This window comes from Equus asinus, chromosome 22 (assembly GCF_041296235.1).
Source record: "Equus asinus isolate D_3611 breed Donkey chromosome 22, EquAss-T2T_v2, whole genome shotgun sequence".
NCBI lineage: Eukaryota > Metazoa > Chordata > Mammalia > Perissodactyla > Equidae > Equus > Equus asinus.
The window spans coordinates 70,083,726-70,100,103 of NC_091811.1; the positions used below are offsets into that span (position 1 = coordinate 70,083,726).

Consider the following 16,378-nt stretch of genomic DNA (forward strand, 5'->3'; position numbering starts at 1 on the left):
GTGTTAGTTGTTATTCCAGGAACATTTCAGAGATGTAGTCAGTAGAGCTAAAGGCCATTTGGAGGAGGCTCAGGATGAATGATGGGAAGACGTGAACAATAAGTCTGAGGCTTCCAGCTCTGTTGCATGAGAGACTCATAATGGGGATGCATCACCCAGGAGCAGGAGGCACAGAGGGAAAGACTGGTTTTGGGCGAGGGGGGACGGGGATCAGTTTCCCTTTAAAATGCGTTGAGTTCCACGTAACTGGCTAATTAACCTGTGAAGACTTTCAGAATTGAAGACCTGTCATTTGGGTGCTCGTTCAAGGTGGTAAGCTGTTCACCGAGAAGATCAGGAGAGAGAACCCTGGGCTGTTCCTAGACACTTAACCTTTCCTGATGATTTTTCATGACTGACTGTCCCTTAGAATGTCAAAGCACTGCACTATTGGGAGAAAAATTGGTTCCAAGCTGGTTGAAAGCTTCTGAAACATCCAGAACGGTTACACTAAGTGATCAAAGAACCATGTGTTTGATGATGATGATGATGATTTTAGTTCTTAAATCTGCTTCTGCGCGTCACTGCCAGCCTTGTGGAGTCTGCCTCCCACAGGTAACTGGCTCCTGTGGACTTCAAAACAAAACAAAAACCCACCAAGATTGCCCAAATAAAGAATGCTTCCCGCTGACTGGGACCTTTTCCTCTGAGAAAAGTGTGTGAGCATCCGTGACCGACCTGTGGCTTCTGATTCTGACTGTTCAGAGGATGTGATTTCCATTGCTGTTTTTCCTTTGTTCGTTTGTTTTATTGTGTTTCCTGTTGCTGAGTTCCCCATTTTGGGGGTGTTCTGAGTACTTGAGGCTTTTGGATACGTGATCACCCCACACCTCTCTCTTCTCTTGTTGTTGACATAAAGTAAATGAGGCGGAGGAATGGCCAGCCACGTAACTTTTCCCATCTATGAGATGGGAATGACCATGTAAAATTTTTCAAATGAGCTTTAATTTGAGGCTCTGCCTTTTCACAGTGTCCATTAAAAAATTAATAAAACAAAAGGACTAGTAAAACATAAGCCAGCTGTCTCTAGACATTTAAGAATTATCCTGTAATTTTAGAAAGATTTTTCAAGATAACCATAAACATGAGTAAGTTAATAATTCTCTCCTGTTGATACATCTGTACAGGTAAGAGTTTTAATTTGTAAAAACATTGAGATTCTATGTCAGAATAGAAATGACAGCAAAATATGTAGTGTATATAACGTGCCAGGTCTGTTTTAAGGACTTTACATATATTCGCTCAAAAGTTATTTTGTGAGAAATGTTATTTCTCATAACCATCCTGTAAAGCAGATACTCATTATCTTTGTTTCACAGATTAGGTAACTGAGGCACAAGGTGTTAAATAACTTGCTTGAGGTTATTCAGCTCAGAAACAGCAAAGCCGGGACTCAAACTGAGGCAGAACAGCTCAGAATACACACTCTTAACTATTACACTGTCGACATTTCAAAGAATACTTTTGGGACCTCAGGAAAAGTAGTAACACTGGAAGGTGACTAAGGAGATTATCAGCCGTTTCCTCACGTTTCAGTGAATAGTTTTACTTCTTATAACACGTCAGTTTTACTTCTAATTTGAAGATCATCAAATAAGAAAAAATATTCTTCTGGCACTTTGCAAAAAAGGGTATCCTGATGGCCAAAAGTCACATGAAGAGATACTCAACTCTCTTAGACATGGGGGAATGCAGGTTAAAACCACAGGGACATACCAGTGTAGTTTAGCCAAAATGACTAAATTTTTTTTTTGAGGAAGAAGATTAGCCCTGTGCTAACTGCTGCCAATCCTCCTCTTTTTGCTGAGGAAGACTGGCCCTGAGCTAACATCCATGCCCATCTTCCTCTATCTTTTGTTTTGTTTTGTTTTGTTTTGTTTCCATCTTCCTCTATTTTATATGAGGGACGCCTACCACAGCATGGTGTGCCGAGCAGTGCCATGTCCGCACCGGGGATCTGAACCGGCGAACCCCGGGCCACCAAAGCGGAACGTGCACACCTAACCACTGCGCCACCCAGCGGCCCCAAAAAAATGACTAAAATTTAAAAGAGAAGTAATATCAGTTTTAGTGTCAACAAACGGAAACAATGGGATATGAAACAACTGGGCTTCTCATGCCCTGCTGGTGGGAGTATGAATCAATAGAACCACTTTAGGAAACAGTCTGGCAGGATTTATTAAAGCTGAACGTATGCATAAACCAAGACCAGCACTTCTGCCCCTAGATGGGTACTAGCCAAAACACACACAAATAATGGTCAACAAAAGATGTTTAGGAACGTTTATAGCAGCACTATTCATAATAGCTACACACTGGAGAGAACCCAAATGTCCATCCGCAGTGGAGTGGATAAATAAATTGTGATATAATAAAATGAGATACTATGTTGCATTGAGAAGGAATAAACTATTACTATGCACAACACATGGGTAAATCTCATAATAAGTGAAAGAAGCCAGAAAAACACAAACTATGCTCTGTATTACTAAGTGAAAGAAGCCAATGTGAAAAGTCTACATGCTGTGTGACTCAGCCATACGACATTCTGGAAAAAGCAGAACTATGGAGACAGCAGGAAGTTGAGTATTGGGGTGGGGGAGGGGAGGGATGAATAGATGGAGCACAGAGGACCTTTAGGGCAGTGAAAATACTCTGTATTGCACTGTGCTGGGGGATTCATGTCATTATACCTTTGTCCAAACTCACAGAATGTACAGCACCAAGAGTGGACCTGACGTGAGCTGTGGACTTTGGGGGGTTGGGATGTGTCGGTAGGTCCATCAGTTGTAACAGTGAACCATCTGGTGGGGATGTTGGTAGTGTGGGAGGCTGCACATGTGGGGACAGGGGACGTATGGGAAATCTCTGTACCTTCCTCTCGATTCTGCTGTGAACCTAAAAACACTCTTAAAAATCACCTTAAAAAAAAAGCTATGCACTGTATGATTCCATTTATAGAAAGACCAAAACCAATCAAAACTACTATAAAATGTTAGAAGTCAGCAGACTAGTCCCTCCTGGGAGGGTAGTTAGCGGAGGGGAACCCGACAGGCTTCTGAGGTGATGGCCGTGTTCTGTTGACTTGTGCTGCTTTACAGGGTGTGCTCACATGGTGAAAACTCAGTGGGCTGGATAGTTAGGATTTATTCATGTTCCCATATATGTTATACTTCAGTAAAAACTATTTTTCAAAGATACGTTGTTTTAGAGTTGAAAACAATAACATGAGAAAAGTACTTGGAGATGCCATTATTCACAAAATGCTGCTCAAACCTGCACTTTTCCTTTTGAAGTTCACAGGAGGGCTTATCTCTAGGAACATATTTGAAAAGTGATCAATTAGGAAGTGCTGGAGTGGCTCCCGCCTGGTCCATTGTTAACAAAGGCACCTGACAGAAAGCTAAATGCTCCTGGATCTCCCAAGACACATTGGAAGCGATTGTACTTAGAAGAAATAAGAATTGCACTGTGCTGCTAAAGAAGAAAATATTTGTCTTCAACTGGGCAGAGATTAAAGAACCATTTTTTTGTTGTTTTCTTAATTTGTATAAGTCACACTCTAGGGAACGGCCTCTTTTTTCACCCATTCATGTTCCGAGTCACAGGTGTAGACAGTGTGGCTGGATGTTACAATGGTGGACTGAGTGCCTGCTGCAGTCACTCCCACGGCAAATGCACAGAACTGGAAGGAAAGAGATTTCTGCAGGAGGAGGAGGAGAGAGGGAAAAGTAGAAGGACATAGAAGATGGAAAGAAGGAGGAGGAGGAGGAGCAGCGGCAGGAGTGGGAAGGAGCTTGAGCACAGGGTGGAACAAAGGGGACCTTGCAGGGGAGAGCCTCCCTGAAGATCCCTGGGACAGAAAGCAAATAGGATCAACTGAAAAGAGAAACCAGAACCCTCACTGTGAGCAAATGTCGTGTGGAAGACAGCACGACACAGAGTGATTTTGTTCCCAAAAGTATTTTATACCAGAGAGTTGTGTGCCTCACGCTGAGGAGCAGTGTAGACATTTGAGAAGAAACGTGATTTTTTAAATTGACTGGGCAAGATCCTGTGCTCGCTCACAGGAGGGAGGCAGTTGAAGACCGGTCACGTTGACACTCACTGAGTGTCTTCTGTGTGGAGACTCTGCTGACGCTACAGGAGACTGGGCAGAGAGAGTGAGAGCCTGCACCAGGCAGAGTAAGGAGACGGATGGGGAGAGGATGGAAAAGGAAGAAGACGTGAAGAGCATCCAAGATCTGGGCTTCCTCTGCAGGAAGATGGTGGTGGCACTAACTGGACACTGGCTCTACAGAGAGAGAGAGAAGTTTGGAATAGAAAATAATTACTCCGTTTTGGACATGGTGCCTTCTTGTAAGATGGCTAAGTGGACATATCCAGAAGGAAATCAGATATGTGCTCAGAGGTTTAGGAGAGAGATTAAGACCAGGAATATGGATTTGGGGCTTTTATGGCATCTGAGTGACACTTGAACCCACGAGAGTAAGTGCTGGCCTCCAGGGAGAGTGGGTGGAGGCTGCAGACTCCAGACAACACGGCATTCGGGGTGGACAGAAGAAGCCCCACAGAGGGGTCTGGGAGCTGAAAGGCTGGGAAAGTGGGAAAGCGTCCTGAGAGAATGATGACTTGGAAACCAATGGAGCAGAGTTTCCAGAAAGGGCGCAGGAGAGGGGCCCGCAAGTCGTGAGTTCTGTGGGTCTGACAACATGCAGGTGTCTGTTTCTTGGGCGTGTAGAGGTGGAAGCCTGTGTGTTGCGGGTTGGAAAGGAAGCGGGAAGAAGAGACTGCAGTTGTAGACTAGAAACAGGCCGAAGGAATGAGAGAGACTGGGTAGCAGGTAAGGGAAGTCATGGGTCAAAAGATCCTGCTTTCCTTTTGTTCTAGTCGTGGAAAGACTTGACACGCCTGTACCTTGAAGGGAAGAGGAAAAGGCCAATTACAGGAAATGGAATGATTTGTGGAGTGAAGTGCTGTAGCATCCTGGAGGTTGGCGCCCGTGAGCAGGGTTGAGCGAGGAGAGAAGTCTGGGTAGAGGGAGCAGGGCAAGAGAACAAGCGTGTGGCCTGTGTCACACTCGGGCCTCGAGTCCAGTCATTTCCATGAGTAGGAGGGAAGCGCCCCACGAGGCGTGGTCATCAGTTAAGAGGTGTGAGGCGGGTAGTCAAGGGTTCAGCCGTCCCTGCAGGAGCGAACTGAGCAGCAACAACAGGATTGTGCAGCCCTGTTAGAGCCGCAGAGGCCGTGGGTTTGTAGACTGACCTGCACGTCTGTGAGTTTTCTCTTCCTCGGAGCTCCCAGGACTCTGGGACAGTAACAGAGAAGATGATTACAGTGTTTCCAGAGCTGGGGTTTTGCCAGTGGAGTGAAACAACAGACAGGGCGAGCGAGGTGAGGGTGTTGGTGAGATCGTGGCCCAGCTGATGGATGTGAGAGCTCAGGCTAAGACGAGGCTCTGACACTGGGCGCATCCAAGGACCAGAGGCTGAAGGGGGAGCAGCCTGACTGGAATGATGAGAGGCTGTGTCAGAAACACAGCGGTCTGTTCAGCTAGATCCTGGGTGGGGGAGCACAAGAGTGGCGGTTTGGAAGCAGAGAGGAAAATGCATTCCGGGGAGAGAGAATCATGGGTGTGGAGACAGCCAAGAGGGACAGGACTGTCAGTGCCACTGGAGCAGGTGCTGCGAAGAGGAAGGTGGTGAGAGACCAAGGTGGCTGTGCGTGTTAGGCCAGATCCTGAAGGGCCTGAGCAGTGAGGTTCCTCTGAGACCCGGAGCTGCAGACGTTCTCGGGCAGGGGGCAGGGCCACCCCAGAGGGCCTTCTGCTGTGCCTGCCACAGGGGCTGACCTGCTGGCCCAGCCATTCACCCTACCTGCTCTGGCTGCCTCAGTGGGTGGAAGAGGACCTCTTCTGTAACTTACCACTACCCCCCAGAGGGGGAGCCTCTCTTCCTGGCTGGCGGTGGCTCTGAGCACATGACGAGACTGGGTGGACTTTTCAGGGCGCCCTCTCTGGCCTTGGTGAGGACGACACCCCAGAAGGAGGAGACGCAGTAGGCACAGAGAGCAGAACAGCTGTCAGTGTGGAAGGACCTGAGCGAGGGAGCCGCGAGGAGAGGGACCCAGAGGCAGGGTCTGTGGCAGAGCTAACACTGCGTCTTACACGCAGTGGCGCGAGGAAGGGAGGAGTCAAAGATGACTCAGATTCGTTCTCCTCTGTGTTCCTAGACCTGCCCACAGTTAGTGTGCAATCAATATTTGTCAAATGAAGAAAAATAATAGAGCTGCAAGCAACAAGAACATTTTCGGGAGATACGTGCTGTCTGCCTGAATGGAACACTCTGTGCAGAGGACAGCACTTCAGTAATCGTAAAACTCCTCACTTTCGAGTGAGTGGCGAGCTCAGAGCACCGTCTAGAAATTTAGAAGTTTGTCCTGCGGTGGTTCTCAGCCTTGGCTGACATTCAGGTCATCAAGAAGCTTTCAGAGTCCCAGCGCCCACAGTGGGCTAATCGACTCAGGACTCTGGGGATGGGACCCAGGCATGATACTTTCTAAAGCTCCTTGGGTGAGTCCAATCGATTCACCTGCTCCCACAGAATATCCCAGGTTCCTGGACCTTTCACTGACAGCACAGACAAGAGGTGGCTAGAGATGGCACGGGGTCGTTTAACGCATTTCACCGTCTTGTCACAATAAATCCTCCATTGCTTATGAAGTCTTTTACCTAGTGACCAGTTCTTCAAAATTAATTCCAACATCTTGCCAAAGATGGAAAAATTAAAGAAATCCATTACATGGCTTCATTGATGTTAGGAAACTGAATCATGAGCAAAATGCAAAATAGGGACATTTTTAAAATAATAGTTTAAAAAAGTAAATAATGCACAGGCTTAAAATTATTTTAAAGTCCCTTCACCCGCTGCTACTAAGGCTGTATCTGTTCCAGGCATCAGAAAGACCAAATGGTATAGAAAAAAAAGGAAAAGTTTAAAAATCACTTAAGAGTAAAAGTGAGGATATTTTTGTGCAGAGTAGAAATGTTCTTGGAAAAAAGGAAGAGCCAAACCACGGAGGCAAGGAGACAGTTCGTTCCACCAGGGCTCCCACGGACTCCATGCAACGGAGGCCGCCCCTCAGAGCCTCCTGTCCTGGACGGGGTCCTGGTGGGTCAGCAGCGTCTGGCCATTGGGCACTGCCCTCCACAGCTGGGGCTCCTCCATGATCATTAGCTCTCCACCCAGCGGGCTGAACTATCCTAGCCTCGCCCGCTGGGTGAAGAGCAGCATTGTGACCAGAGAGGCCCATGGCCTGGCTGGCTAGGCTGCTTTTTACCGACCCGCGACAGATATGAATTTGAGAGTAAAGGTTTAGAAACATTTATAGTAATTTAATAATCTCTGTTGAATCACATGACAAATTATTGAACTTCTGTTTTGTGTATCTTTGTTTTTATTTCACTTTTCTAGTAAGTAATTTTTATTTTATAAAAATGTAAGTCTAGAGCAAATTAGACATTTTTAAAAATTGTCCTGTCGCCACAGATAGTTTGGACCTGTTTCACTTGAACATCGTTGCAGTGGTGCACACAGAGGGGGGAGGTGCGTGCAGACAAGTTCGCTTCTGCCTTACCCACTTTGAGTTTGTATTTTGAAGGCCTCCTTCCTTCTACTGTAGACGGATTCCGAGTTGCTTTCTGCCGTAGGCTCACGTGCACTGCTGGCCGCTCCTAAGAGGGTGGCGGCCTCGTTAGAGAGGGCGTAAGCAGCTGGCTTCTCAGGACCAGCTCCTTTTCTGAGAGGAACCACAGGGTCAGTGACTCTGAGAAGTCGTTGGTTCCCGAGGGAACGGGAGGTACTCCCCTTTTAAGAAGAAAATTGTCACTCCCTTCTGATTGGAAACAGCTGATCACAGGGTATCAAACTTTTAATGCAGAGATGCCCCGTTCAGATACGAGGAAGCCAGCACAGGGACGTGACTTTTCCAAGACAGTGCAGCCAGGGGATGGGGAGAGGGGGGATCCATGCCCGGGCGCCCTGACAATGTGTGCCCATCCCGTTGGCAGAGGAGTGCTCCTGTGGGAACACTTCCAGGCGCCTGAAATAAGAGAATGATGCTAAAATAATGTGAGCTTATGAACCTCCTTCGTATGCGAATTTCCATGTTCTGTTTAGAGCTTTCTCACATGGATGGGATCAGTGTTTGTCCCAATCACACAGAAAATATGGGAGGAGAGGAGAGTGGCAGGTGTTGTTTAGTTTTAGCTTGAGAACATAACATTCTACTCAGCTACGTGGCTGTTTACTAACATACTAAAATTAATAATTATGGGGTTTTTTTTACTGTACTCTGAAACCTTAGCAAAATATTTTATCTTCCTTGTACATGCTAGTGACTTTTTAAAGGCAGTGAGTGAATGGTCCCTCAATTCTTAGCATCGCTGATTAAAAGTTAATATTTGGTAAAGGCACCAAGCTATCAATGCTGAAGTTGGCTGGCTGAGTGCAGTGGGTGTGGCCACTTCGATAACAGGAGTAATCCAGATTTTAAAAAGCTCACAGGTGAAGAGGTCAAAAGATACAAACTTCTGGTTACAAGATAAATAAGTCCTGGGGCTTAGCGTGGTGACTAGCTAACAATACTGTGTTGTATATTTGGAATTTGCTAAGAGAGTAAATCTTAAAAGTTCTTATCATGAGAAAAAAAATTTGTAGGTGTATAGTGACATATGTTAACTAGACTTGTGGCGATCATTCTGCAGTGTAATGCACCTAAAACTAATGCAATGTTATGTCAATCAATAAAAAATGATAAATAAACAGAAGCTCATTGTGTTCCCTCGAGATGAACTTTAAGTGTGCAGACCTGGTCTGAGGTTGGAACGGCGCTGGCGCTGATTCGGGTTTGAGAGCCGGCCATTTTTAAGTCTAACCTCCAGTGACTGTCTCTACAACTCTTAGCTGGTCGGATGGGACTCCAGCACTCAGCCTTTGGCCTCTGAGGTGCGGATGGCACACTTGGGAAACGGTAAAGAAACAGAAAAGTAAAAACAGAATAAAATCTAATTACGCGGAGTTTTGCGTAAAACAAAAATTGATTGAGTTCTGCCCAAAGTGGCTTGTTGTTTCCTGTGCCAGGAACTACTGTGCAGGCCCAGCAGGAAGGGTGCTCAGCGCTGGGTCACATTACATCCTTGTTTTCTGGTTCATTTCACGTATTTAATGCAATCCGAGAACCTGCAAGAGGAACACATTGAAGGAAGGAATAGGCTTTTTGTCTTGTTTTGTTTTGTTTTGTTTTTTCAAGTTTCTTTGAATCAAAACATTTGTTTTTACAAGATGCTTATAGTCCCAGAGAAGCAGGACTCCCAGAGTCGCACGGTGAAGACATTTCTCTTTGTCACGAGACTCAAAGCAGGACACACAGTTGAGTTATGTGTTTCCTCTGCTGTCCTACTCATGTAACTTTAAACACGAAGAATTACAACCATGCCTGGACGGTCAAATCATTTTGATTCATATGAGCTTTCCTGGGGTCTCTAATCTGATAGAGACCCATGATGTTGGGAGGTGGGGCGAGAGGAAAGGAATGCGTCTAAGATGTAAAATAGCGATTCATTTGTCAAGCAGAAGAATGAGTTCATTTGGCTGCATTGCTTGAAAAGTGTGAACTGAACAGCTGGGTTTCCTCGTGGTGGGGACGCTGCTCCTCACAGGCTGTCTGTTTTCCTCTACAGAGACCTCAGCATGAACAACATCAGCCAGCTGCCCCCGCACCCCCTGCGCGGCCTCCGCTTCCTGGAGGAGCTGTGAGTACCACTGTGGCCGTGGGACGGCCAGTCAGCGCTGGACGCGTTCTGTGTGTGTGTGCCGCACTTACTTGTGGGAACCAGATAAAACAAGGCAGAAAAGCTGTCAGCGCCAGCAATTTTGGCACATGAGGAAACACTTAGTTGGGAGGGAAAAAAAGAACGGCTTATGATTCTGGAAATCAGCTTATAAAAGAGTTTACCATTAGGCTACAACTTTCGAAGGTGAGACTAAGCCAAACAAATGAAAATTTTAAAACAAAGGCTGTTTAAAAAAGCTGGATGGCTCTTTGGAAATGGTTAAACAGCAGGATATTAAAAGTTTGAATATTGGTTCATGTTTATTAAAATAGCAAGTAAAGCTATAATCAAAACCAAAAACTGCCACGTGGTTCGGCTTGTGACAGGAGAATTGAATACATATTTCATAGCACCAAAGCTTCTTGTCCACGTCACTTTTAATTTTCAAAATTTAAAAATTAAATTTTCCTATTTACATTTCTGTAAAAATTCACTATTTTCTTACTCTTCCCTCAAAGCTTCAACAGAAAAACATGAAATCCACAGAGGACTTAAAACTGGGCTCTCCCAAACTCACTGTGAAAAAATAAGAAGAGAGCTAAAATTAGTTAATCATACACAGAGGAATTTTGATTAAGCCTAGTAATCACTTTCCAGAAGATGAAAAAGAACTATATAAACCCCAAATCTGCATTTAAAAACCCACTTGATCCTTACCCTTTTGAGTGAGAGGATGGAGGGCGTGATGCGCCATCACAATCTTCACGAGAAGAGTTTGGCACCATCGGTTGAGTAAATCCTCTGACTGTTGATTAAAGGAAGTGTTTAGGCAATGACCTCTTTTGAAAATACTTCCTTTATAAATCCCAAAGTCAGAGTCCAGCTGGGGCGTAATTTAAATTGTTGATGCACCACTCGGTCCACCCTTGGAGGTGCAAAGAATGCTCTGTCACTACCAAATTACATGTTTTTGTTTCAAGAGGATAATATTCTCTAACTTCTTCCCTAGATTTTTATCTATATTTATTTTTGATGGCCTTATACTTTTAACAAATGCTATTATTTTACTACTGAAATCAGCTGGATATGCCCAGACTGTCACCGAGGGGGTTGTTGGGGAAGCTTAGATGAGTTTCTGTCATTCGAGGATGGAGCTTCACTCTGGGTTTCAGACGCCTCTTTTCCCCTCTCCCTTTTCTCTCTGGCCATTCCCATTGCTAGAACGTCAGCTTCTCCAGGGTTGGGAGTGCGGATGAAAATAATCCATAACCAATGTATAAATGAAAATTTGGGTGAGTTTATTCTGAGCTAAAATGTGAGGACCATGGCCCGGGGCCCTTCTTCCTGAAGGAAGAAAGGGCACCAAAGAAGTGGGGTGAACAGAGTGGTTATATACCCCCAAAGAGGATGTTTCACACAGGATTGAAATGTCCCTTTTACAATAGTCGTGAGACTGCTCTGTCGGCACAGCGATTGATGGAAACAGCAGGTAGGTCTGCTGTCTCGGTGGACACAGCAGGGTGGCAGGTCTGTTGTCTCAAGCTGGGTGGTCAGCGGTGAGCTGGGTGGTCAAAGGTGAGCACAGCAATCAGTTCCTAGCCTAGGGAGAGATGCTTATCCTTAAGGAAATGCCAACGTGGGGGGAAGTTGCGCCTTTATCTTATGGGCATTTGTTCTTGCCATAGGAAATGTTTAAAGCAGATATACAATGCATGTTCGATGGCCATGTCAGGCCTTTTTGGAAAAACAAAGTCAGGCCAAATTAGATTTACACCAAATGGCTTCCTCAAATATTCCAATATATCCTATTGCTTGCCATTTCTATTTGTCAGGAACATGTCTGTCTTAGTCACAGCTGGTGTGTAATAAATAATCTAGGGGCAAGCCCCATGGCTGAGTGGTTAAGTTTGCATGCTCTGCTTCAGTGACCCAGGGTTTGCTGGTTTGAATCCTGGGCACAGACATGGCACTGCTCATCAAGCCATGCTGAGGAGGAGTCCCACATGCCATGACCAGAGGCACTCACAGCCAGAATATACAGCTATGTACTAGGGGGCTTTGGGGAGAAGAAGAAGAAAAAAAATTTTTTAAATCTGTACATTTTTGATGAATGAATGAATGAACTAATGGGAAAGCCAAATGTGTAAAAGGAGCTTCTTATACAAGTGAGTCGCATTAGAAAAAAGTAACAGATTTAGTTAACATTAGCCAATATTTTTAAATATTAGTAAATTTTAAATGCCTGGATTTTTTTCTTATTTACATCCTTCTCACCCTCCCTCTTCCACCATAATTAATACACAACACTTAGTCTCATTTGCCCCCGTATTTCTAAGACATGCATTTCCTATCCTTCTTTCTTTAATACCCTTACAATATGCGATGGCAAAAGGCTCCCACTCTCCCCATCACACACTTCAACGTTAGGCCACAAACTGAATCAATAAATAATTCACTTCCCCAGGGACTTTGTTTAAAAGGCTTCCTCTCTCAGTGACCCAGCTCATTCAAAGTAACTCCTCTTTCTTTGAGGTGGAGGTTAATTCTCTTCCAAGGCCAGTTTTTTAAAAGATAATTGAGAAAAATCAGGAAAAAAAAGGGGGAGGCAGGAAACAACCATTTGAAAATGCTGTTTTTCTGTATTGTCTTATTTTTATGTTTCTGGAAACTCCATCAAGTATCTTGACCGTGGAGTCAGAACTTCAGAAGTAGAGACCCTTTACGGATCATGCACTCGGTTCTGGACTTCTCACTGCTGAGCTGGCCGACTTGCTGAATTTAGCATCAAGACCATTTTCCTAAAGATACTATGTGTTGCATCTGACTGATGTTTTGAAGTCGTCATTATTCATTTAGTGGCCAAAGGGGATAGTATTTGTAGGACCTGGAAAAGTGATCAGCTCTGCTTGGTTTATTCCTTTGTTCCCAAGGCTGAATTTAGGGTGTTGTGTTTTTCTTTAAAAAAGTACCTGCTTTGGAGAACATTTTGAGTGTGTTTTTGTTATGTTTCTGATTGTCCTGTTAGACTAAGCTACGTTCAAGTCTACATTCTCTTCTAGAGTATTAGATCTTTGAAATAATAATATACTATAAGTATAACAGTAATAGCTTACTGCGCCAGGCACTGTTCAAAGTGCTTCACACACGTTATCCCACCTAATCCTCTCAACAACCCCATCAAGGTACATGTTGTTATTATTCCCAGTTCACAGATTAAAAAAAAAGCTGAAGTACAGAGAAAATAAGGACCTTCCCCAGGATAATGGAGCTGGTAGGTGTTAGAGCTAGGGTTCGGAAGCCGTCTCTGCGTGTGCTGATGCCATGCTGTGCAGAGAGGAGTGCTGGGATCCGGAGCAGGCGTCCGGGCTCTGCCATTTCCCACCTGATGACCCTGACGTCCCTGGCCTCAGAGGGAGCGGTCAAGCTGGCCTGCCTGTGCTCTGAGATGTTTCTGAGGATGACTGGAAGGAGGATGAATCTGGTACATGCATACAATGCATGTATAACGCGCTGTATTAGTAAAATAAAAGCAGCCCCAGGAAGATTCTGGCCTCCTTTGTTCCTGCTTGTGAGCTTCGTTTTGCAGGCCCCCGGGGATGCGGGCCTGTGAAGGACTTGCTGTTTCTGACCACCAGCTTTGAGGGACGCAGGCGCCGGCACAGCTCATTCTTCACCAGACTTCATCACCTGAGCAGCTGCCACGGTTCTCTCCAACGGGGTCTTCTCCAGTCTGTCCATTCAGAGGCTCCATGTCTGTGTTTGCTCTTTGGACAAATAAAAGATCCTACATTTCATCAGAGAGTGGGTCAGATGTAGGAGCTGATGACAGACTATGCCCAGTGCTGATCTACAAGTTCCAGACTTAGATGGATGGTCTGATTAAACCAGAGGGAGAATGAATTTTTACCGTTTTAAACAGTCTAAGTTAAAGGCCTTTATTTCTGAGTAGTATTTTAAAATTTCCCAGATTCGAATACTATTGGAATCAAATACTTGATTCAGGAAGGAAGGTGAGAAGTTCTAGGGAGATCTGTTTTTAAGTTACTGTTGTTCCCGAGAGCTGTTTGCTCATGTTGTGGTTGGCCTTGAAGAATCTGTCCAAAATTAGCAGATGTCTGTTAATGCCGATGAAATTTGTGATGAGAGACCACCCACCTTCCTGAAAGCAAGTGCCGTGCGCCCTCTCCTTCCTCATCGTGGTGAGAGCCGTCCGTGGGTCTTTGAGATTTTTTTCTGAAAATAGAATGACGTGACGATGAGAGAACTTTGGTGAACTGTAACTCGCAAGTTGGATTGTGTTAGGAAAATGAAAACCCCTTCATGTCCGTGAATGATCGTCCCACTCCTCATCCTTGTCACAGTGTTCAGCCTCCTGTCTTCATAGATCTGGCCCTAGATCATGAATGCTGCCTCCTGAAACTCTGCAGTGTTATTTCACGGCAGCTACTTTGGTTCTCTTCCAAACATCTATCCATGAGGCTAGATGTAGACGTTTATCTATGGCTTGTCTTGTATGTGCCCTGAAGGTGTATGTCTGTGACTATCTCTTTCATTCTGACAACTAGGCACCCTCTGAAAGTTCCCTACCCCTCTGCCTCCTCCTCTTGTTCTCCGCAGCTTTCCTTTCTCCTCCAACTCCTGTAAAATGTACATATTCCCTAATTTCTACACTTAATTTTAGTGTCTCCTCTCTCATACTCTTTGGTTCATTCGCTCAACACATGTTTGTTGAGCCACTGGGAAGCTCACAGGACTTGCTAAGTTCACACTCGTTCAACAAGTTCCCACGTTAGGGAGCTTACAGCCTGGTGAGGGGGACAGATGACAAGAAGGGAACCAACCCCTGTAAGATTGCTGATTGTGACAAGAGTGATGAGGAGCACAGACATGGTTAGGTAGAGAGTAAATAAAGAGGGGCGACAAGGAAGGAAAGGCTCTCTAAGAAGGTGACATCTCAGTGGGGATCAGAAGGAAGCATGGTGGGTGGCCCTGAGAGCTGGGTGGAGAGTTTCTGGCAGGGGAACGTAGTGGGCAGAGGCCCTGAGGTGGGGAAGAGTGCCGTGTCTGTGCATCTGAACAATGGGTGGCTGGAGAGAGAAGGAGAGGGAGGGACATGGGCAGGGTTGGGAGGAAGGCAAAGAGCAGATCATGCGGACCAATCAGACTGTGTGTGCAGTTCAGATAAGGGCAACGGGAAGCCACGGAGCTTCTTGTGAAGCTAGTGAAGTAATAGGATTTGTGATTTTGGAAGATTTCTCTGACTTCTGTATGCAGAATAGACTGGGAATAACGAAAGCAGAGTGACCCATTGGGAGAAGGCTGCAGCTGTCAGGGAAGGAAACCCACGACTTGAACTATTTCTGTTACGCGGATGACCCCCCAGGTCTGCATTTCTGGTTCAGATCTCTTTTGCCTTTTATTGCTGGACGAGTGGTTCTCAAAGTGTGTTCCCTGGACAGCAGCACTGGCTTCACAGGTAAGCTTCTTAGAAATGCAAACCCCAACCCAGTGAGTGAGAAATTTAGGACTGGGCTCAAGAAACCGCCTTCAACATGCTGTCCAGGGGGTTTTGATGCATGACAAAGTTTGAGGACCACTGCCCCTAAGTCAGTGGTTCTCGAATTTTAGTGACATCAGAGTCACCTGGGTGCTTGTTAAACTGCACGTTGCTACCCCCCCACCACGGTCTCTCTGGCAGATTGGGGTGGGAGGGAGGATGCCCGTCCTGCTGGTCTCAGGACCACACTGAGAATCTTCACTCCCTAAGGGACACGTCCGCCTACCCCCCAGTGCTCTAGAGCTCTGCAGGGGCAGAACCAGATTCATCCACACCCCCCAGCAAGCTCCTCCTCCTGCCTTTCCTGCTGGCCATCGCGTTCGTATTTCCCACACCTGTGATTGCTGTGTCTCTCACTCCTTTTGTGTCTGTCATTCTTCCTCTCACACTCCTGTATCAGCCAGTTTCCAAGTCCTAAAGCTCTTAGTTCCATATTGTCTTTCCATGTGTTCACTCTGTTCCATTCCACCTGCTTCAGGTTCTCATTGTCTCCTCCGGATAACTGTTGAAACCCATTGACGAATCCCCTCTCCTAATCCTCCAACGACTAGTGAATGAATCATCGTCCTGGGGATGGAGACCACAAAGAGTCTCCAGGTGACCTGTGGTGTTGAACTGGGCGAATCGTTTAGGAATCTCCCATCTTGAATCTGCATTAGAATCACCTGGAGCTTTTTTAAAACTACTAATTACCAAGGCTTATTCCCAGCAATTCTCATTTAATGGGTCTCAGTGGGGCCCAGGTTCATTCTTTTAAAGCTCTGCAGTGGGCTGAGACCCGCTGGGATGTGTGGAAGATTCAGAGCAAAGGAAGACAGTCAGGGACTCATCAGGTGACTGAACGTAGGGACTGAAAGAGACGTCTGAACGTGAGACGTGGTTCTGAGTAAGGCTGAAGGATTAGGAGCCAGGAGACTTGTGGGGCAGAGTCAAGAGAAACGGGGAATTCA

The 16,378-nt window shown here is 45.7% G+C and overlaps 1 protein-coding gene across 2 annotated transcripts in view; it reads left to right on the plus strand.

Annotated features, from left to right (window-relative positions):
- LGR5 (leucine rich repeat containing G protein-coupled receptor 5) overlaps positions 1–16,378 on the plus strand; it is a 113,370-nt gene that overhangs the window by 43,216 nt on the left and 53,776 nt on the right. For both annotated transcript variants that reach the window (XM_044755908.2, XM_070493974.1), the window contains exon 2: positions 9,779–9,850. In XM_044755908.2, coding sequence (XP_044611843.1) covers positions 9,779–9,850 — 72 coding nt within the window. The remainder of the gene's footprint in view (positions 1–9,778; positions 9,851–16,378) is intronic.